General features: G+C 39.5%; 1 protein-coding gene across 2 annotated transcripts in view; it reads right to left on the bottom strand.

Moving 5' to 3' along the window:
* Positions 1–8,849: 8,849 nt before the first annotated feature.
* The window catches only part of CLCN4 (chloride voltage-gated channel 4), a 39,949-nt gene continuing 26,105 nt past the window's right edge, over positions 8,850–22,693 (bottom strand). For both annotated transcript variants that reach the window (XM_027675154.1, XM_027675156.1), the window contains exons 9-12: positions 21,742–21,928; positions 18,421–18,819; positions 14,494–14,710; positions 8,850–12,976 (exon numbers count right to left, since the gene is read on the bottom strand). In XM_027675154.1, the coding sequence (XP_027530955.1) occupies positions 12,886–12,976; positions 14,494–14,710; positions 18,421–18,819; positions 21,742–21,928 (894 nt within the window). In that variant the 3' untranslated portion in view covers positions 8,850–12,885. The remainder of the gene's footprint in view (positions 12,977–14,493; positions 14,711–18,420; positions 18,820–21,741; positions 21,929–22,693) is intronic.

The following is a 22,693-nucleotide window of genomic DNA, read 5'->3' as shown; positions in this document are numbered from 1 at the left end:
TTAACTTTCAGGGAATAGAGGTAACTTTTTCTTAATTCCTATATGGTAAACAATTGATTTAGGGCCTTTTTATCCCTTCAAGAGCCAAGATTTAAAAGGGGAAAAAATCAAAACAAAATGTAAGGTTAAAAGTTTTTATTGAGGGGTCTGGGATGCATGCCTACATACTATAATTTTCTTCTTTTAGTTCTAGGTGTTGGTAACTGAAATTTCCCTTTGGTGCAGCATATGGCTATAGTAACAATATGTCTGTTTCCTTAGTATTTGCTGGCAGTCTAGTTTTCTTTTGTTTGTATAAAGTAGAATGGAGCTTTAAAGGCAGTAGCTCAGGATGTGCGGTGCTTGGAGCACTAGTAAAGTGGTTGAGACACTGCTGGCAGCAGGAGTCTGCAAAGAAACCATCAGATTGGAACAAAAACAGCTGTCTGCCAGCACCATAAACTTTAGGAAATGTTGTGGGTGATTAGTTGCTGCTCCTAATGTGTGAAAGTTGGCCTGTCTGCATACAGGCAAAATAAACTCTCTTTTACTTCTTGCCACTCATACATAGAAATCACAGGACATTATGGGATTGATTATAAGCCATAAAAGCCAGGAAGTTCAGTCTTAGAGTGAAAACCATGGCAATGACTGTCTCTTTCTATTTGGATGTCATTGCGTGAAAAGCTAAGGTGAAATGAAAAGGAACAGGAAACAAACCTCAGATGGGAATGGGACAAAAAACTCTAATGGGAAAAGCAACTCGGTCAGGAAGGAACACTCAAGCATATAATATAAGGCACCTGGCCTCTCTGAAACTTTGGGTTTTTTAAGTAAACTTTAGTGGTTCTGGAACAATAGCACAAGAACAGTCCAGCAAACACACATTCTGCTGAGTGCCACAAAGACTTTTTCCCCAAAGAAAGACATCCTTCCCATTTCCACCATCCCACTAGCTGGAATATTCTAAATAAACACCATTTCAACAAAAGCAAAAAAGAATATGGATTTGTTGCAAATAAGAGATTATAAAAGGGTACTTTTTTATGAAACCCTTCAGTTACATTTGTTTGGAATAAACTGTTTCAAAGGTCATTTCAAAATTGAATTAACCGTGAGTGCAAATCTGAGAATTTAACATGAATTAAAATTAGCCTTGTTTTGTGCTACAAGGCAGTTTGAATATTTTCTTTCTGTGAGGGATTTCTCTTGCTGAATTGATTATGAAATAGATGTGAAAACTAAGGGCAGAAGTTGGGGCTATTTTATATTTTTCTTTTATATACTTCTGAGTCTTCTGCTTTATGCAATCATAACAAAGATAAATATTTATATAGCACCTGTCAGTCTATGGCTTAAAAGCACTTAACACACTTTAATATATACTATTGCTCAGAAATAGAAAAAATACGGTTCTAGGGCTAAAGGTAATTTCTAGCTGATAGCAATGCTGGAAAACAGAAAGTAAATAAGATTTAGAGCAAAGTAAACCAGAATTAATTCCTAGTATGAATAAGTAGAAGACCAGAGCTAATACTTCCACTCCTGCAAAATTTGTCAGTGGGAATTTCAAAGGCTGATTTTTCTTATCTTTCATAAACAGGCTGTAAATCTTAGGCCCCACAAAGTAAATGGATGGTTTAGTACTTACTCTAACAGAGGACAAGACTTTATTCCCACAATTTAGTAAGATACAGCCTTGGTAGAAATAGGAAGATCTGAGTCTAAGTGCCTATAAGGGGTTAAGAGGAGCTGTAGAAATGATTTGTGCTTTTGCCTAAGCAATAAAACCACATTCTTGGGTGGGGGGAGACTGCAATATTTTGGAGTGCTTTTTCCCCACAAAAATGTCACAAAAATTTTTTTCTTTCAGAATGATCCACTTAATTGTATTTGCAAGGAAAGTAAAGGAAATGAAGGCTTTTGCTCTCAGAAATGCCATTTTTGCTTTTTAATCCTAGTCAGCAGGCAAGTGATTTAGGAGTCATTCTCAGGAGAATACCAGGATTAGCAGACGGTATCAGAGAAAACTTTGGTTTTGTTTTTTTTTTTTATTCTTACTGGTCAGCATTGACTAAATAATTAACAATTTACCAAAGAAATCTAGGAAGCAGAAGAACCAGAGGCTTCAGGGTAAAGTCCTAGAGGTTTCCCCAGAATCATAGAATCATCAAAGTTGGAAAAGACCTCCAAGATCATGGAGTCCAATGTTTGACTGAACACCAACATGTCAACTAAACCACAGCACTAAGTGCCACATCCAGTAATTTCCTGAACACTTCCAGAGATGGTGTCTCCACCACTTCCCTCAGCAGCCTGTTCCAATGCTAAAGTCATTCACATACTGTGAAATGCATATTAAGCATCTGTGGAAAGTAGGACACCTCCAAGAGGAAGGCATGAAAGAGCCCTGCCTCCAAGTGCCCTGTCTCATAGGACAGATTTATTTCATAAACATAAGCAAACTTCTTACTTTTGCATGTGTAACCTTAATTTTTGCAGAATTTAACTTTTTTTTTCTTTTAAACCAGTTAGGAGATTTTCTTCTTGCCTGAGAGACTATTTTGAGAATCAATTTAAATATCTTCAATGGTTATGCACATATAGTACAAATATGCTAAATTTAAACTTTGAAGTAGTACTTAGCTCTTTCACTGCTCTTTCACTTCCAAAATGAAAACAAATTAATAAATATTGCTCTGGATTAAAGAGGCATACTCTGTGTTTCATTCTTAGCAGAGAAATACCTCAGCCCAATTTGTAATTTTGTAATAAACAGCTTTGGTCCATGACAACTTCAAATGAGGTTTCACAAATTCTTCATCATCTCTCTCAAATCCCTCAGTCAGTAGAAATGTATTTACTCATTGGCAGATACATTGTTCCAAACAAGCTGGTACAGGGCAATACGTACTAGGTTAAGACACTAACCCTGGTCCTGGGGTATTCTAGTTCTATAGGCACAACACTTGCCCTCTGCTGATCTTATCTTCATACTTTCTAGGAGGGAGGGTTGTTGCTAGTCCAAGTTGCCTCCTGTTATGTAGCCACATATTTCAGAGCCAGCTATAGATCTCTAAACAAGTGTGATGTGCTTTGCCACAACTCCCTAAGCTTATGGAGTCAGCACGTGGGAGAGCTTGGTCTGCCTTAGCCAAGCCAGCCTTCTGTCACCCACCTCATGCCTTTTGGCCTCTCCCCAGCCTGAGCTGGTGCTCTGGCACTGCTGGATGTCCCAACCTACTTACTTTCAGGTAAGTGATCCAAGGAAGAAGTGATGCACTGGAGAAGCATCACCTGGTTGTAAGATCCTCCTCATCATGGAGGTCTCAGCAGCCACAGCTTTGTCTCTCAAGGGACTAGCCCAACCTTCAGGCCAGGAACAGAGAGAAAAGCGGTCTTTGCCCATCCTGCTGAAGATGGGCGACAGGAATGCATGATGCTGGGCCTCAGTATGCAAAGGGAAAATCTCCAGCCAACTGCTTCAGAAGTGGGAAACTTCCATTTTGTCTCTGTTCCCAAGCCTGGTAATATAGTGTACATTTAAGAAGAGTAAGTAAAATACATAAGCAGAGTTGGAAGAAAGGGTGGGAATGCAGAGCTTCCTTCTCCTACTAACTGCAGTAATCTCTCTCTTCTCCCTCCTGCCTTTCCCATGTTAATTTTGCCAGGGTTTGAAGGATAGTGTCAGCCTCCTTAACAATGTAGTGGTGGAAAGACCTGACCCCTTAATTTCTGCTTCCCTGCTCAACTTTCTAAGCACCACAGCATCAGAAGCATTTCCACAAGTTCTCAGACATTTTTCACAAGAAAAAGAGCAAGTGCTCTGAGACTCCTGTGATCATCAGCATAGGGAAGAAGTAAGATTTTAAGGTCTTCTCTGGCATTTTTCAGTAGCTAACATCAGCTGTTGCCTGTTCTTTGCAGTGGCTATAGTAGAATCTGTTCCTTAGCACTTAATTCTCATTATACTTTTAAAAGGATATTTAAGCACCTTACTTGGGGTTGTAAATTGCACAGAAGCCCAGAGGTTACATATGGGAATGCTGTCCACAAAGGAGCCTATGCTTTTTTCCACATCTGACCAAATGTTTTACAGGGAAGGCCTTTTTCTCAATTCTTTAATGCTGTTTACATATACTTTAGAATTGTCATTGCAAAATAAGACCTTTCAATGTTCTAAGGGCCCCTGTGCATTCCCTACACAGATTTTGCTATGCCAGGGGAAATGCTTATGCAAATAGGAATGATGGTAAAGAAAGTGGAAAGAAAAATATCAGGTCAGGAGAACAAAACTACATTTCTTCTAGCTCCGTCAGCTTGGCCATATTTTCTTCCTGACAGCAACTTTGAAAAGGCAAAGGAATTCCTTCAACCAACTCTTCCTGTGACCTAAATGCATAATTGATGAAAATGTATTGGTTACATGAAAGCCTCACAGAAACCACCAGGAAAGCATTGCAGATTATTTTTTCCTCCTTTTGCCACTATGTTTTTACAGATGTGATATGTGGTTTAAAGAGCCAAAGCAGACAGTCATGCTTTAGCCCTGCCAAATAGTCCAAACAAAGAAAAAGGTTTCTGTCTTTCCTCTCCCTTTCCTTTTCCCACCAGAATATATCAAGCTAAAAAAAAATATATTTTAATTGGCATATCTCAAAATTCATGAGAAAAATTACACGTTTAGAGCAAATAATTATACAGCTTTGCTTCCTGCAAGAATCAGAAGTCAGTGGACAGCAAGGACACCCTGGTGGCCTCTGTCAACCTGAGCAAGCTGGTGGCACTGTTGCTGCCTCCTGGCCATGCCGAGGACTGGAATGCCACCTAGTGGGCCCCCGCGGCCCGAACCCATCGGAGCTACTAAATCCCTGCTCATTTTTATCCTGACGCTGATTAACAAATATTGCAGCTGAATTTAGACCCTGGTGCAGTGGATCACTAAATACCTCGAGCAATCGGCGAAGCACGGAATGGAATCACAGAACCACAGAATGGTTTGGGTTGGAGGGGACCTTAAAGATCATCTAGTTCCAACTCCCTCTGAGACAGCCGGGACCAGACCGCCTTCTACTAGACCAGACTACTCAAAGTCCATTCATCCAAGCCTTGAACACTTCCAGGGATGGGATATCCACAGCTTCTCTGGGCAACCTCGGTGCCTCACCATCCTCACAGTAAAGAATTTCTTCCTAATATCTGGCCTAAACCTGCTGTCTTTCAGTTTAAAGCCTTTACTCCTTGGGGAGTGTTTGCCCCAACATGTTGCAGGGGTACCTGCAATGTTGTCTGCTGGTTCAGAGGCAGCACAGACCACCCGTGTGCCACTGCTAGCTCTCCTTATGCACATGAGGACTTTGGCCTCTCCCAAGTGTCCTCTGGTACTTGAATACCTTATAACTGATAATATCTTCTCTTTGAAGCTCACAGAAAATCTAAATGTAAAGACAACCATGAGGCCCTTTGGGCACTGCAGGAAAGATATGAGGATAGACTATGGCTGGCTGCTGTGATAAAATGCCAGCCTATTGTACTCAGTGCAGATGGAGCTGTGGTAGACACAACAATGGATCTGGTTTTCTGAGAAAGGCAGACTGTGCATCTGTAAAAAAATAAGCTAACTGCAGTTCCTGGTGTAGCTGTTACATGCAATGCACTCACTCACTGAATACTCCTCCCCTGACAAACTGTGAGCTTAGCAGGAGGGAGCAGTGGGAAGGAAACGGCCAGACGGACTTTCTGAGGACCAGCTTAAAAGTCAGTCCCAACAGGGTGGATCCTCGGCTGAGTATCACAGTTCTCCACCTTTTTCCTCTGTACATTCCTGTTCCCAGAGCCCCACAGTGCCAGGACAATATAGATGGGAGGAGGTAGTGGTGGTAGTGGTCTCCAGCTCTGCTGGGGAGGAGGTGTCTGCACTGCTGCTCTAACTGCTGTTTGTACGTCACTGTAGAGCACCTGGTATTTCTTGACGTGCCAGTGGTTTGAGGAAAAGGAGTGGTGTAGGCTGGGCTTTTCTCAAGGGTCTTTGTGCCAAGAAACACACGAATGAATACATAAATGTATTGCTGAAGGAGCAGACAGGATGAAGGCACTAATCTGATAGGGACAGGAGTGGAAAGGGTCAACCGCTTGTTTCTTGTCCCTTAACTTGTATCAATACTGAGTCGCAATTCTCTATTTAAAAAGAGTAAACTTCTGTAAGGGAATGAGAAGAGAGGGCTCACCCTTTTGTGGAATCACATTATGTGATCCACAGAAGAGCTGATCCTGTATTTGTCTGTGAGCAGTTGGCCACCAGGCAGCCACACGTGCTCCACGCTGGAGCCCCTTTGCCGTAGGAAAACATTTTAGTCTTGCCCTTCACTCCTTCTCTATCAGTCAATCACAGCTACTGCAGTTTTTTACACTAGAGAGGATAGTCAGTGTCAAGATGCAGATGTGAAGACCTCACACATCCTATATGATGTCTGGTGTAACTCTGGACACCTAAAATAGGAACTGCAGGATCTGGTCATCTTGGTGGAGTGCTGCCTGTTAGAAACATGGAGAATTAATGTGTATTCTACCTTTCCTCTCCACAGGTTATCCTGGGCTGAATGTCCATCTGCATCTCACAATGCCCGAGTTAGGCACTTACACCAGCCACTTCTCACAGTTCCCTCGTTTCCCTGCACATACAGACTTACTTCCCTTAATATAGAGTCTCCATGATTTCAGCAGGAAGGCAGATGGCAGGCAGGAGCCTTGGGTTCAGTTCTCGCCTCTCCATCCAGTGAGCAAATGCAACCGCTGCTAAGAAGGCTGTTTTCATCCCTGGCCTAATGTATATGTTCACAAAGAATGAAACAGCTTAAGTAAGAGAGGCAAAAAAACTTCATAGTCTCATGAATGGGGCATTCTCCTGAGAAAAAAAGGGATCTTGGCAAAGGAAGCCAAGATTGTTGAAGCTTGAACACCAAGAAGGCAGAATTCTAACACAGAGCCAGAAGAAGAGCAAATAAGACAGTATATGTTACTGTGGTTTGTATGTACCAGACCATCAGATGAACAAGATGACCTCTGGTCCTGGTCCCTCAACAGCATGTCTTTTACAATTCACCAGCACTGAATGTTTATACAGTGGAAACAATGCTGGGAACTAGACTGTAGCTTAGCTAATGACTTTGTTCCTGAAAAATTTGCATTCTGTGCAGAAGTTCCACATGAACAGAGAGAGCAGATATGTGGATTTGTTTGTGGGGTTTTGGGTTATTACAGAAAAGCTGTAGGAAAGAGGCAGAATGGGTTGGGGCTAGAGGTGGAACAAGGAGAAAAACAGGGAAGTGAGAAAAGGAGGATAGGATGAAGATGTTGGTTACCTGCCTACCTGGTTATCCTTAGGGAGGGAAACCGGGTACTCTTTCAACGATGCCTGTTTATCTGGAAAGAGACAGTGTGGCATGGAGAGATTTACTCAACAGGAGTTGCTGTAGCCATCAAATGTGCAGGGATTTCTGTTACCTAAACCTGGCTTTAAAGAGAGAAAGGTAATGGTTTCATGTGTGTTCCCACAGGCTTGGAAAGAAGAGGTGCAGAGGAGATTATGATTTATTCCTTGTGTTCCTGTGACTAATGCTTTCTAGTACTGTTCCTTAAAAGTTGAAAAGGGGCCAAAATATAATTCAGCGTCAATATTAATTATCTGTGATGTGGAAAAATGTCATTCAGACCATTTATACTTTTGTTCTACCTGTAATTATAGTAGCACTTAAATTAGTAAATTGGGAAATAAATAAATAAAATTATTAAACAAATGCTTAAATGTAGGAAAGAGATTAAAAATCATGAATTAACAAAGTAATCTAAATGATGATTGATCTCAAGCAGTGACTGAATAGAAGATGGTTAAATATTCTGGTCAATGACAAATAGATGTTAGGTTTTAACTTCACTTACATGAAGCTAAGTACTGCGTTCAGGCTACAGTGAGGCCTAAAAATGTGATGAACCCCCCAGTATGCTAATTACAAGACTATAAGCAGAAGCTAAAGTTCCCTATGACAATTAAGATACAGAATCTGCATCTCAACCTGACTCAGAATGGCTAACTGAGTTATCTTTAAGTAGAAGTCTACAAATGCTTGTAGGACAATGCTCCTTCTGGCTTGCCAGAAAGACAACTAGAGCAGCAGTTAGCAAAGAAGGAGCTGTACCATAGTAACTAATTGAGCTGCACAAGACCTGTATTGTGTGACTTAGAACATTCATCTAACATTATAACTGGATTCCAGCCCTACCAGATCCAGAGCCTCTAACCATGAGGCTACTGTAAAAAAGGAAAGGACTGGTGATGGTACCTCCTGTGCTTTGGATTTTTTTCTGGAGCTCACTATTACCTAGAATTTATCTTCTGACAGAGATTTAGGGGATGTTTCATCCAATTAAATGGGCATGATTGAACCTGTCACTTTAAGTCTTTGATCTTAGCTCTGAATTAAAGTGCAACTGAAAAATATATCCAAAAGTGAAACCATAGGGACTTTGCAACATCTAGTTTTAAAGAAGTTTCATGATTATTGTAAACAGAACAACCTAGTAAGATAACTCTTTTTTCTTCTCTTTTTAGATATCTAAGGAATTTATGATGCTGAAGTAAAAAACATTTTTTTCTGAAAATAAAAGAGCCAGCTGTCAAGGATGATTCTTTGAAGTCCACTGCACGAACTTTACTAACTCTTTACTTAATGTTACCTAACCCATAATTGAATTGGATATCCTAAATCATTCATCAGGCTTGAGTTATCCCTATAGGTGGAAAAGGAAACATCAAAATCATACAGAAACACTAAGTGAAATACTTCTCTAATTAATAAGATGACCAAGAAATGTTTCCAGCACTGTAAGTCAGTTTTATTTAAAAAATAGAGTCCAAACATCATTTTTATAAGGTGCAACATATACACTGTTTTCTACAATTTAAAAAAACAAAACAAAAAAAACCAACCAACAAACAAACAAAAAACCCAACAAATAAAACCAAAGCAAAACTGTAGTCATAATTATAGTGTCATTTCAACACGGAATCCATGAATTTCCGGTACGTCTTAAATATTCTTTTTCCGCTTCATCAAAGCATAAGAATTAATAATTAGTATCACTGTGACAGTCAAAGTGTCTGTCTAATGTCTTTCATGTTCTGTACTTTATTATTAAACTTTCTGGTACAGATTGCTTCAAGTACACATCAGAAGCTGAATGCAAGTGAACACTTCATGCAAAACAAAGGTACAATACTGAACTTGCATCATTTAAAGGTTTTTATTCTCTTGTTTAGTTCAACACCTTTGAAGGCCAACTGCTTGAACACAAGGATTGAGCTGAGGTTGCATAAAGTGAGCAGTATATACTAAAGTACTTATGTAACTCAGATTGATCACACTATGTGACTATCTTGAGCTCTACAAATTCAAATATGTAGTTAAGGCCGAGATCTATGCCTCTTGGAGTCTATTCAGTAACTTCTGAGACATATTTAGGAACACAGATAGAAAACAGTGACTGATAATGGGCTTGCTATGGGGAAATAAATTAAATCATTATATCATAACTGCATTTTTTGAGAAAAGCATATTATTCATTTATATTAAGAGTGTTTTCCTTTCAGACACTCATGTGAAGAGCAACGAAAACTGTAGCATGGAGGAAGTTTTCTAATTAGCGAAGTCTATCCAGTTTCAAAGCCCTCCGTGTCATTCTGGCATCAGCCTCAGCCTTGATGATAACGCCAAGCAAATGAAGTTAGCCATGACTGTGCCATTTCTGGACAGCTAGATATCAGCCCCTGCTCTAAGGGGGTTTAACAAATTTTGAAAAGACACTGGAACAAGGAGCAGCAGTACACAGTTACATATCTAAAGGTTTTTCCTTTGACCCCTTAGATATTTTAAAGCATTCCATCTAAAAATGAATGCTTAATAGAAGAGAGCTGTACACTCATTTACCTGCTTTTTACTTGAGTGATAGCCCCAGGGTCAAACTGCACCCACAATAACTGCATAAATCTCGATTCCTTCTGTTGTTGATTCTTACAAACCACCATGCCATTTTTATGGATCCTGCTTTTAAACCCTGAGGGCTCCTCCTAAATAGCCTAATAAGACAAGGTGACAAGCTATCACAGGGGTGACTCGGTTTTAATTGTGGGAATTAACCACACAAGTTTATGCCTATGCATAGCCACTGAGTTTAAGATAATAAACTAAGTCAATACCCATGTGAATTCATATTCATAGCCAGATTAACCTCAGTTAGGCAACTCCATGTCTTTTTCTCAGAAAATGATGTTTTTCAGTGTTGATACACCATCCTGGTTCTTCTTAGCAAACATAGCTCTCAGTACTATGGATGCTCTTCAGAGTTAGCCTTCCATGAACTACATTATAATGCTACAAGGACTGAAATTTCCTTCACTAATAGAGAAGACTTTAGACCTCTACTTTTACCTGAAGCCTTGAATTTGATTTCAAATAGTAGCTGAATTCACTTACCAACTTACTTCTCTTGGCTTACAAACAAAAGTATTTTGGATTGCTCAGATGGAGAGAATACATTACATAAACATAAAGGAAGACAGAGAAAGTGTTCATCAAACGTGTGTATTAACATCAACAGCTACAAATGTGGAAAGTAGAACACAGTTCTACAGTTTTAATCTAAGAACAAGATTGCTCTCAAAAGTCAGCCTATTTAGCTTAGTCCAAATCCCTTAGATTCTAGAAGTTTTGGGTAGAAACTGACATTTGTACAAAGCCTCACTTGGGTTTAGTTGTGGTAATGAACTGATTTTATTTTATGATGGCATCTCTGTTCAAATGAGGGCATCCAGTGTTTATGAGCTTTGTTGTTGACTTGGTTGGTTTTTTATGAGTTTGACTGCTGACGGCTTCACAGAAAAACATAAGAAATAACCATATTATGTTGTATTTCCTATTTTCAGAAGGAAGGATTTGCTCAGTTCTGTAGTTCATATAGTTTTAACAATATCCCTTTAATAATACATTGTGCTGCAGATGTTCAGTTAACAAAAAGTATACACTGAAATATTTATGGGCTTTGGCAAGAGCTACATAAATTTATGTCAATCTGTTGCAAACACTATTGTTAAATGGAGTACTTAGCAGATTAAAATTATCCCTTTACTTCCGTTTCTTTTACTTCAACAATTTGGGCCATACTACATGTGAATGCAGTGGGACACATGCCAGAAGGAAGCAGGGTCATAGGAAATAAGAGGAGGAATTTGTGACATGTAACTTCAGGGTGCACCTGACTAGTTGTCTCAGTTCAGGGACACAATAGTCATGTACATTGCCTATATGTTAGACCAACAGTCTGGGTTTGGTCTGGAGTAAGCAACAGGTTGTTCTGGCATGAAAGGACATGGCTCGTCTCTGTCCAGGAAGACCATCTGGACACAACCAGTTATCTACATGAATTTGAACAAAAATACAAGAGGTCGTAGATACCTAAATGAAGGGACCAGACTCTTGGGAGATCTGAAAGGGATTCAGGGCATCCAAGTTAGGATGCAACCTTTCTCCAGTCTTTAAGCTCATAGCTCTAAAGCAAACGCTAGGCAGTGAACTGGGAGTACAATTTGGTATTCTGTTACTCAGAGCAGTATTGACTAAAGGGCTGACTTTCTGTATCTCGCATAGGACCAGAACAGACGTTTAGGAAAATTTAGCATTTTTACCTGAGCGACTTAAGAGTTCCCTACCAAGGTCTGTTAAATATTTTGCTTTTGGTGAAAACAGATAAATACTTAAAGCTTTGCTATCATCATTTGCATTCTCAGTCCCTCTGATCTTATCCAGTCATAGTGTTGTAGAGAGGAATTCCACAATCCTATGACTGACAGATGGATGAAGAGTAGATCTGTTACAGAATAAGTGCCAAGAAAGAGCAATGACAAAAAGGACCTAAATGGAGGACCAAGAATCAATGCAAAACTTGATCAGTTTGTGAAAAACGATGATGTACACAAGGAGACAGGTGAGGTATTCAATCTCTTGTCACTAACTCTGATGAGAGATGGATATCAGCATCCTTTTAGTGCTTTAGAAAATTCCTTCATGGGTTTCTATCTTTTACACTAATTTTTATAGTACCTGTATGCAAAATTGCATAGAGAAAAAATAAATCTTTACAAATAAGTCACATTTTAATACTAGTAAGTGGAGTTGATTGAGAGAAATGCTAAATGGTATAAAATTCAAAGGACTAAAGCAGGGAGCAAGGGACATTATATTTTAAAGTGAGATGAAGTGTACTCTTACTCCCTTCTGAGGACTTAACTCCAGTCTTGATTCACTTAACATTTACAAAATAAATGAAGATGACAAAATCTTTCCTTTAAAAATATGACAATTTTTTCCCTTATGAAAATGGTATAATTCAGTAGCAAATAAATAGCCATGATTTCAGTAACAAAGCAAGTGACATTACTTAATATACACTCTCTAGCTTGGAACACAGACCTTTACCTCTCCTGGCAGCTGGTACATAAACAGTGTCTGCTACCCTTCACACCTGCCTCACGAGTTACTGTGAACTTAATGCATCCCACTGGTGCTCCTGGCTCTCTAAGCATCGCATCACTTATACCCACCAACACTCCAACTGAGCTGTTGGGAATCTCATTAAGGAAACACAGCTTGATCTCTGCAGCTGCTCAGAGCTTCTAAACTGCCTTCCTCATTAAATAAGTGCTGTCCTGCATCCACTCCCTCTGTCAGAGGCATATCAGGCCATTCCTCATACACATTACCTTTTTCTTTTTAAACAAGATGAAACACCAAACATAGCCTTTGTGTTAATCTAGAAGAGATTCCTTTGGGGTTACTTTCTTCTTCCTTTACCAGTCTAGTTAAACATGATAGATTCAGGGTCCTGGTTTGCCATTTGAGCCATATGTCTTAATACATCCTTTTTAGTTATGATACCCAGCAGCCTCCTAGAGGAGAAAAGGAAAGGAAAGGTCAACAATCATCTCATATATCATCCAGGGTTTTTTTCTGTTCAGCTGCAGGGACATTTTGTGAGTGCTTCCATATAGCACTGTCCATCTCATCTATTCCCCAATGATTATCTTTTTATAAAAGTATTTTCACCTCATGTATTTCTACTACTCTGACCATGATAATAAAGTGAAATACTTTGGCTTTTTACCTCTTTTTGTTGGGAACATGACTGAGTGAGGAGCTACAACAACTAACACTTCGTATAACAAAATAATGAGTTTCCTTAGGCTCAGGCTGCAGAGGACCAACAGCACAAAACGAAGGCATCAGTGCTTGGTAATACACAAAGTAAGCTAAAGCACAGAATTTCTGAAGCTCTTGCTGTCCAACAGCATAATTCCTTCAAATTTAAAGGGTAATTTCTCATTTATGTGAACCTAAATATACTATGCCCGTCAAGAAAGACATGGCCTAGGGGATGTCTGGCCCCAACAGTCAAAAATTTCATAACCCTCAGTATTCAAGGGCTTTTACTTCCAGTCCTTGAAGACCATTAGGCATTGAATTTTGAAACAATGTCATTGTTATAGTTTTTCCACTTTTCATTTCATGTAGGTGCCAAAACTCAGGGTCAAAATTTCCAAATCCAGGCACCTAAAATCAGGACCTAAATCTGCATCCCAATAATGATTCTTATTTTCTTAATGTTGAGGACACTCCATTGATAATAACAACTGATATATGATATTTTTGCATAACAAAGTTATTTTGACAGAAGAATAAATTTTAGTCTTCCATATTTGAAAGTGATGGTTCTGGCTTGTTATCCTGTTCTAAAGTTTCTTCTTACTGCTGGATCCTGGGATGAGCCACAATGCCCAAATATCTCAAATCCCATTGGAACTATGGGATGTTATTTCTACTCCACATGGTGCAGCTTTTTGCTCTCCTAATTTCATGTTTGCCCACATCCTTCAGCTGGTTTTTTTGAGGGCCTTTGGTTTATACGCCTTTTCATTATCCCATAAACAAAGTTGAACAGATTAATTTTCTGCCAGGGACACTTTTATCACACTCTTCACAAGCATCTAATCTAGCCGGATGTCTAGAAAGAGACACATTCCTTCCAAACAATACTACTCGCCACATCTGCCTCTGTTGAAAATTGAGTTACAGTGGGAGTCGGAACAGTTTATTTCATATTTATATTTACTTTATCTAAATACACTAAGGATTTGGGAGAACAGAATGAAACATAAAACCCAGCAAGCACCATTTTGGTTCTGAGTCTGACTACTTTTGCTGCCTTGGAGAGACTCTGGGTGATGTTCCCTTATTCTTCAATTCATAAAATAAGAAAAAATAAAAATATTCACTTGACTGTCTCAGAGGTGGTGATTAATTAGCTCCCGTCTATACTTGCCTTTAAATAAAAAAAATGGTGGTTTTTTTAATGCTGAAGAAAATCTCCTCAGATTCTCTAAGTGTGCTTGACTCAGCAACTACTCACCCACTGCGAGTGACAAGACACTGCCGGAGTCCAAGTTTTCGGAAAATATCTACCACAGTCTCCATTGGTGTGTGGTCAGTGACAGTGAAAGGGCTCAGGTTGAGAATACGACGCAGTTTCAGTGGATGGGGACTGTTGGGTGGCAGTTCTGGGGGGTCCTCAGTGAAGTACACAATGGAGTTGCTCACCACCCCATCCTGACGCTGTCTTGCATTCTCTGTGCAACAGAAAGATCAATGTAGACAGTGAATTAGGCTTGATAACAAACAAACAAAAAAAGTCCTCCTTTGGAAAGCAAAAGTTTGGTTTTGTCTTTAACATACTTAATTCCCAGAAGCTGGAGTTACTGAGCAAACTTGAATTTCTTTGAGACATTGCTCCCTTGAAGCAAATATAAGTGATATTTTCACAGGCACTTACTATTCCTTGGTTGGCATAATGCTTTTTCTGAATAAATATGCAGCTTGCTGCCTTCACAAACATCACTAATCCAATTTCTGTCAAATTCAAATGACCATATGTAATTTCCTCCATTGTGAGAATCACAAAAGAAATTTTATTATATGCCTGACTGAGTGGAGTCAGCAGCTGTTGTGTATGGTCCCAGCTGGCTTGGAGAAAAACTTCTCAGTGGAGTTGGGAAAATGTGGACACGGTGAATGGATTTATGAATGCAAAGCTAGGGAACGACAAACTCACATCCCAGGGATTCAGGGGCAGCGTGGTATTGTTCTAGACCAGCACACCTCTCTGGCATGCAGAATGAATTTTGTAGGCTTACTCTCAATTCCTTCAATAGAGTTTGCATATATATATTTTAAAAGAGAAATGAAAAATACTATCCTACTTAAAGGAAAATAGTAAAGGGAGGAACAAAATATAGGGATAAATGAGTTTGATACATTTTTCTCAATAGCACATATTTGACCACTTTTAAAAGTTCAAAAGCTATCATTAATACTTTGATCAAACTACAAAGTGAACATCACCCTGCATCTGGAGTTTACGTCATCAGTATAAGCCTTTTACTTTAAAGTATGCTCCAAGAAGAATTCTTAGCATGGAAGTAGTTTATTTTCTTTGTAGTGTTTACCTCATTTCTACTCAACACTATAAGGTGTAAACAATATATGAGACAGATATCCAAATGAGAGACAACTTCTCTCTCCCCAGAAGAAGCATATCATGTGTTTGGCTCTGAGGGTTTAACTCTGTCTCCTTTTCTTTTTTTTTTTTTATAAATTCTTGTAAATAGTTAGAATTACTATCTTTGATTAACACAGGTTGCTTCTGTTCTTAAGAGATACAGCAAATCAGACATACTCAAAACATATGTATATATTCTTGGAGCTCATTGCCATCAATCAAAGTGCAGAAACCTGCTCCTGTGACTTGTAATGTGTAGACAGTAATTGTTTGCAACATATTCCAGCTGCAATTTTTTTTATGTTTAATGGTCATTGTCTTGTAATATTTCTGGAACTGGAGCAGTGCTGGCTCAAACCTAATATCAGCACAGTATATGATTTTCAACCTTCTCACCCTACATATTACAAGCCCTATTGCAATTTACAGAAATGATGCTAGCTTTGTCTCAGCTTGCTTTGATTCATATGTCTAATTTCAAGTGTGAATATGCCTGCATAGTTCTTTGATATATGATCTGTGCCAAGAGGTAACATTAATCAAACTGAAGGTAACTCCCACCCTTTGATAAAAACCTTTGACAGCAAGGTATTTCCTTCCCAAAGTTGCACCCAAAGAAATAGGGCCAAGCACTTCAGTTACCACATTGCTGTTCCCAAGACAGCAATAACCCTGAACAACAGTGATTAGCCAAAGCCATGATTTCACTCTTCCATGTCAAACATCTCTCTGGAGAAATTTGAACGATGTAGTACTACAGAGTAAATTCAGTGGCATCAGAAAAATGGTAGATTTTGTACACAGTCTCACTGGATGGGGGAGTAGGAGTAAAGTAAAACAGAATGGATCATTTTTGCAGTCGGTGGGTAAGAAAAGCAGATACAGATTAACAGAAAGAGCAAAGTAAATGGATGATGATGTCTAGTTTTAAAGAGTAATCGATGCAGAAGGCTCTTGTCGCAGCTAGAGAGTGAATTAGTTCTCCCAAATGTAACAGCCTCTCATATTCAGGAGTTCACATTTCACAGCCTACATCAAATATGTTGCTCTCTCAACTCCACGCTGGGAAAAGCATGTTATACAGGCCACCTGACTATTGTCCAAGGCTCTGCCTTTTGTACAGTGCCTCTGGAGCTGGCCAAATTTAAGAAAAGCTTTACAGGGTCAAATACTCCCCTCTGTAAGACTGTAAAGTAGGTGCCATCTAAAATGTAGACACCTATTCCCAGAGGGTGACTCTGCCTACCTGACCTGCCTACCTACTCAACAAGGATCAGTGGAAGGATGCAATCCTCCCGAGGATGCTTCTGAGCAATTGGAAATGGCATTGCCATTAACTTTACAGGTACTGGATGCATTTCTAGAGCATGCTCAGTGCTCTGCTCAGTAACAAATAAATTATGTAGGGGCAAATCATGAGGCAGATAGCTGTGTGTGAATGGGTATTTGATGCAGGACTCGGTAGCTATTGCCATCATCCCAGAATTCAGATGTATGAGGGAATTGGAGTACTTCCCCAGAGTATTCCCTGGACCACCAGGGAATCAGCATACTGCTGATGCACAATTAATTGGGCCTGAGAAAGAAGCTGAGGATTCTTGGTTGAAACAGTACCTCTGTGAAATCTCTGTCATCTCTTTTCTTTTTCAATGTAGTATTGATGACTTTATTCTGTGAGATGAGAAGAGGGGAATTAAGTAATAGTTGAGTGTCCTTAAATAAAATAATATAAATTTTAGGTCTAATGACTTAGACCGAGTCTTTTTTTCATCATGGACATGAAAATAAATAGGCATTAAAAGAAATGTCCTTAAAGAGCACTGTTATTTCAAATTTTATTTTAGTTTTGTGAGAAGAGAGCTGTAAAGTGCCCTTCAAAAACAACCACAATTTTCCATTTATGAATTTTCTCATCTGAAAAATATGGGAATTTTCATGAGACAACAGGTTTTTAAAGGTGCCTGAAGCAGAGGGATGAAACAAGTCCAGGCAGAGAAGAATAATTCCAAGTCAAGGAGATTTGGATATACCAGATCTTCCACTCCCCTGCAAAGTACAAGGCAACCATGCCCAGACAGCAGCTTGCCTGCCTGCCCATCTGGGCCTCAACAGGACTGCCAGAATTGGGAGCAGACAGTGGGGTTGATTTGCCAGCCTTGCAGACCTCTGCAGTTCTGGATGTCCAGGATACAGAAAAGCTGGGAAAACTTGCTTTCATCCAATACACCTGTTTTTCAATCATCCCTACTTAGCCATCAGGCCAACCAGGAAAAGGCCTGCTGGGACCTTTGATGGTCTGGATGTGGGCTCTCAGGTAATCTGCTGGATGCTAGACAAAATTCAGCAATTTTTGCCAAACATCCTCCACTGAAAAAGTTTCCACCTGTAGAGATAAAGGCCTACATGTGAGAAAAACTGAGATAGTACAACAAAAAGAAGCACAGGGATTCATATTTCATCACAGGGTGACAAAAGTTTATGACTGCTCCAGCTTCTTCTGGCAGCCCATGGGGACTGCAGGAAGTTCAGCATTGCACTGGCTTTTGATCTAGTTCTGACAAAAATTCTGGCCATACGAGTTGAGTTTCTCTCTGTTGTCTCTAGCAGAACTGTATTGTACTGGTTTGAGTGACAGCAAAATTAAGCCTACAAAGGTCAAGCCCACAGAATTCTACTAGGTGGTATGAAGCAACAGAGAAGCTTCCAGCTTCCAGGTCCTAGCAACTAGTAAATCAAAATTCCTTTTGAAATCAAACTTCTGCACAGTGATACTCTACTCACTTATTGCAAGAATCAGCTCTCGTCTCTGTGCAAATCCAATAAGTCTCTCCGAGTCTTTTGAAACCACTACTGGAAAGCCATTGTAGTCAGTCTCTTTGATAAGTGTCTCAACATCCTCCACCGTCATGCTGTCCTGCGTCAGAACAGAGAGAGGAGCTTCCCCACGTCTTGGTCTCATCACATCAGTTGCCAGGGTTCGGTGGGTGAATTCATCTTTCACATCCAGAAATGGGTAGCCATTCAGATGAATGTGAGCTTCATAGATCCCTTCTTTTCCAAAGGCATCTGCCACCCACTTGCTTGTGACAGCTGCAGCCATAAGAGGTACAATGTACTCCAGGCCTCCTGTTAGCTCAAACATAATCACCACCAGAGAGACCGTCATTCGAGTAACACCACCTGCCAACAAGGAAAAGAGTCAAGTTTCTCTCAGTGCTGGTATACATATTAAGCAACTCATTTATATTTTTGAGTCCTACACTTGTAAAGGTATGTAATTATTCATGCTGAGTACTTTGCCCTTATACTTTGTGAAGTATTTTTGGGCTTATTTCACTGAAGAAACATATTTTTCATCTACTGCAATTTTCATCAAGAAGGTTGAGTGAACTTTCTGATGCCAAAGATGCTAACATTGAAAAGCAAACAATGAATGCCAAAAGACAGAAAGGATGCCAAAAAAATCATCTCAAACTTCAGAAACTAAAATTAAATCCTGCCATTACCCCGCCAAAATGACTCCAAGAATCAGGTTAAGTACCATGGCTGAGGCAGGTAGGAGCACGGAGAGGTGGCTTTCACACTGGCCTATCTATAGGATTCATACTGAAGAGAAAGCTAAGCATTATCTTTGGGCACAACACGGTTACAAAATCCTGTGTTATAATAGCTTAGGGCTACTGCAAGAGCTATGTTATAGTTAAAGCCTAGCTTTTGATATCACTATAGTAATACAGTTTGAACTGTGTATAACTTGGTTTGAGGCCATCTAGGCATGCAGCCATAGACAGAGTTGTAGCTATATTTTTCAGTCTAGTCTTTCTGTATTAATTTCATAAGCAACCTCATTGCTCCATCAGTTTATATTAAAGGATAAAAATACCCGCATAACTGCAGACAAGTGTGTATGTATCCCTGAATTATTAGGTAACATTTCCTTGCCTCTGTTCAAAAGGTAAATGTAATGAATTGCTATTTTTAGGCCTCAAAATAAAGTACCATTTTAGATGAGAGAAATCAGAAACAGGTCATTAAAAGATGCTGTTCATCTAGCAGCATACAGGAAAATTAGATTGTTGATTACTTAACACAATGATCCAGATATGACTTTCATCTGAGGAATGCCTTAAACTTCTGGCTCTGAAAAGCTGAGAGCAGGTACCAGAGTAAGGATCATTTAATACTTACTCCATATCTTTTACTCTAGACAAGACAGGTCTTGGGCTTAAGTACAAGCTGTGACCATTCTGCTGTATGTCTCGCCATACTATTAAAATCACTGCACCTTAATCTAGACCTTTTAAAAGAAGAGACTACTGCAGCCTCACCTTGAGTACTGTGTGAAGTTTTGGGCACAACTATATAAAAAAGACTTTAAGCAATTAGAGAGCATCCAAAGGAGGGCAATGAAGATGGTGAAGGGTCTGGAGGGGCTGAGTCACTTGGTCTGTTCAGCCTGTAGGAGACTGAGGGGACACCTCATTGTGGTCTTCAACATCCTCACGTGGGGAAAGCAGAGGAACAGGTACTGATTTATTCATTCTCATGATCAGTGACAGGACTCGAGGAAATGGCATGAAGCTGCATCAGGGGAGATCCAGGTTGGATATCAGGAAAAGGTTTTTCACCCAGAGGGTGGTTGGGCACTGGAACAGGCTCCCCCAGGAAGTGGTCACAGCACCAAGGCTGACAGAGTTCAAGAAGCATTTGGAGAACACTCTCAGGCACATGGTGTGACTCTTGGGGTGTCCTGTGCAGGGCCAGGAATTGGACTCCTTGGTCCCTTCTAACTCAGCATATTCTAAGATTCTATCATTCTATGCAGAGTAGCTGATCAACTGGAATATCAGAGCAAAACTTTTGTGTAGTATTTCTATTATGAACATTAAGATCATTTATCAAGAAGAGGAAGCACTTTACTTGTTTTGACAGTAAGATTAATCCCAGCTATTTTAATGTGTCTACACTGCTGTAGGTGTTCTTATCCAAAGGGAAGATCCAGATTGCCTATGTAATTTCTGGAGAAAAACAGGCCCTTTTGAGGCCAAATTTATCTGTTCGTTTGCCTGGTTTTAGATGTGTGTTGCCAGATAAGACTGATCTTTCCAGTATCTCATTTTTCTGGTTTAACTATGAAAGGTATCAAGACAGCTAGCTCAGATGTTTGTGTCTATATTACAGACATTAAATTTTCAAGCAAATCCCACCCTTCCTTCCTCTATAACTGACCACACAAACGATTCTGCTTTTCCAATATAAGCATCCAAATATGAAAATTTTCCAGCTCTTCCTTGAGTACATCTTTCATTTCAAACCTACCCAATCACATTAATCATGTGTTATGCACCCCACTATTTTTTCATCAGCTAATGACAATATCAATAACAACAATTAAACAAGACAGGCCATACAAGTACAGAAGGGAAAGATATGATCAGGAAAAAAATGTTCAGATGGTATGCTTGTAACATTCCTCTTGCATCTATGGATAGAAATTTGATATGTGAGGTATTATTCAATGATCTTACTTTAATAGTTAACAGATCATTGCTGTTATATCCAATAAATCCTATTAATTGAGTGTAATCTGACATTGGCTTATGGTCAAAACAAAAAACAAAATACTGCTCAGTTGACCATAGCATGACACACAGCCAAAATAAGACCCAGAATTTCTACCTCTGTAAGCTTAAAATTTGATCAGAACCAGGAATTGTTTTCCCTGCACTGAGAGAGAGCACAGTCTAAACAAGTAAATAGTTTTAGTCCAGTTACAATGAATTTAATTACATCAAAAGGAAAAAACCCAAGCAAAAACACTGCTACGTGGAAACTTGCAGCCTAACTTTAGGTTTTTTATTTTCCTTGTCTGTGCTTTTTGACGGATTACAAGGAGTAGCCATTGGTGGCTGCAAGTCTCTCTGTTGCTGACTACCTGGTAGATCACTGGAGGTCATTAGAGGCAGCTTCCCATTCTTTAGACCATCATATCTTGATTTCAGCCTCTGTTACATCCAGAAATGCCAGCACAGCACCTAACACAAATACAATTTGTATGCCACCAAACATCAGTGTTTTTCATGTATACATGTTTTTTCATACCCAAGCAAGCTGCAGCTCCGACCATTGCATAAAGTCCTGGTGTGACACAGTCTGCCCCAGGTCTGCACCAGTTCCTGAAGATGATCCAGTCATGATGGTGATATGCCAGTTGCTCTACTCCGATCCCAACCATCCTTCCAGCTATGGCTCCAACAGCCATGCTAGGAATGAAAAGGCCTGAAGGGATCTGGAATGAAATAAAGACACATGAGCACCTTGAATAAAATTACTAGTATCAAACAATTTTTTATCATGAGTAAGAAAATCAAGTTTCCTTATTAAATACTGGGTCAGAAGGCCATAGCCTCATGGCAGCCTACAGTGCTGATCTCCATGGTCTGACATAGGTTTCTGCAGTGTCTGAGTTTATGTGGCTACGTGTGTATTAATAGCTTTATAAAATGTTAATGCATTTTTAAAATTAATTTTGAATCCTACCTGCTGCATCACACTGAATTAGGGAGATACATGGTGTTTCTGAATAACAGTCTGTTTTTGAAGTCAAGATGCTCCTGGCTTTGCCTTTATTGCTTTCTCAGCAGGAAGTCAGGAACTGCTCATGATTCTGTCACAGGCTTAAGAAGGAGCTTAACAGAAAATAACATCTTGATTTCACCCTCTATCAGATGGAGCACTTTATGGTTTTATTAATACATTTTCAGGTTAAATCAGACCAGATTTTAAATTAAATGTCAAATGCAGAATAAAAATTCAGAGAAAAGAGGTTGACTGCTCAGACAGCAATTTCTTCATCTCAGTTTGCTACGTATTTTTCAGGAAGTTCTGTGAATCATTACTTTGTTGTCTGCTATACAGACAAGCTACAAATCATTAAGATACAGTATTGAAATGAGAAGGAAAAAAAAAGAAAATGAAAATTCACTTTGCCTTGCCTAAGTGTGTTTCCTCTTAGATGTCAAACGTACCTGCAAGTTGGAGATCTATTCCCCAG

The sequence above is a fragment of the Neopelma chrysocephalum genome, unplaced genomic scaffold (genome assembly GCF_003984885.1).
Source record: "Neopelma chrysocephalum unplaced genomic scaffold, ASM398488v2 Primary Assembly neopelma1_25, whole genome shotgun sequence".
NCBI lineage: Eukaryota > Metazoa > Chordata > Aves > Passeriformes > Pipridae > Neopelma > Neopelma chrysocephalum.
Note: the sequence above shows the minus strand (reverse complement) of the source record. Positions and strands in the feature narration are given on the sequence as shown.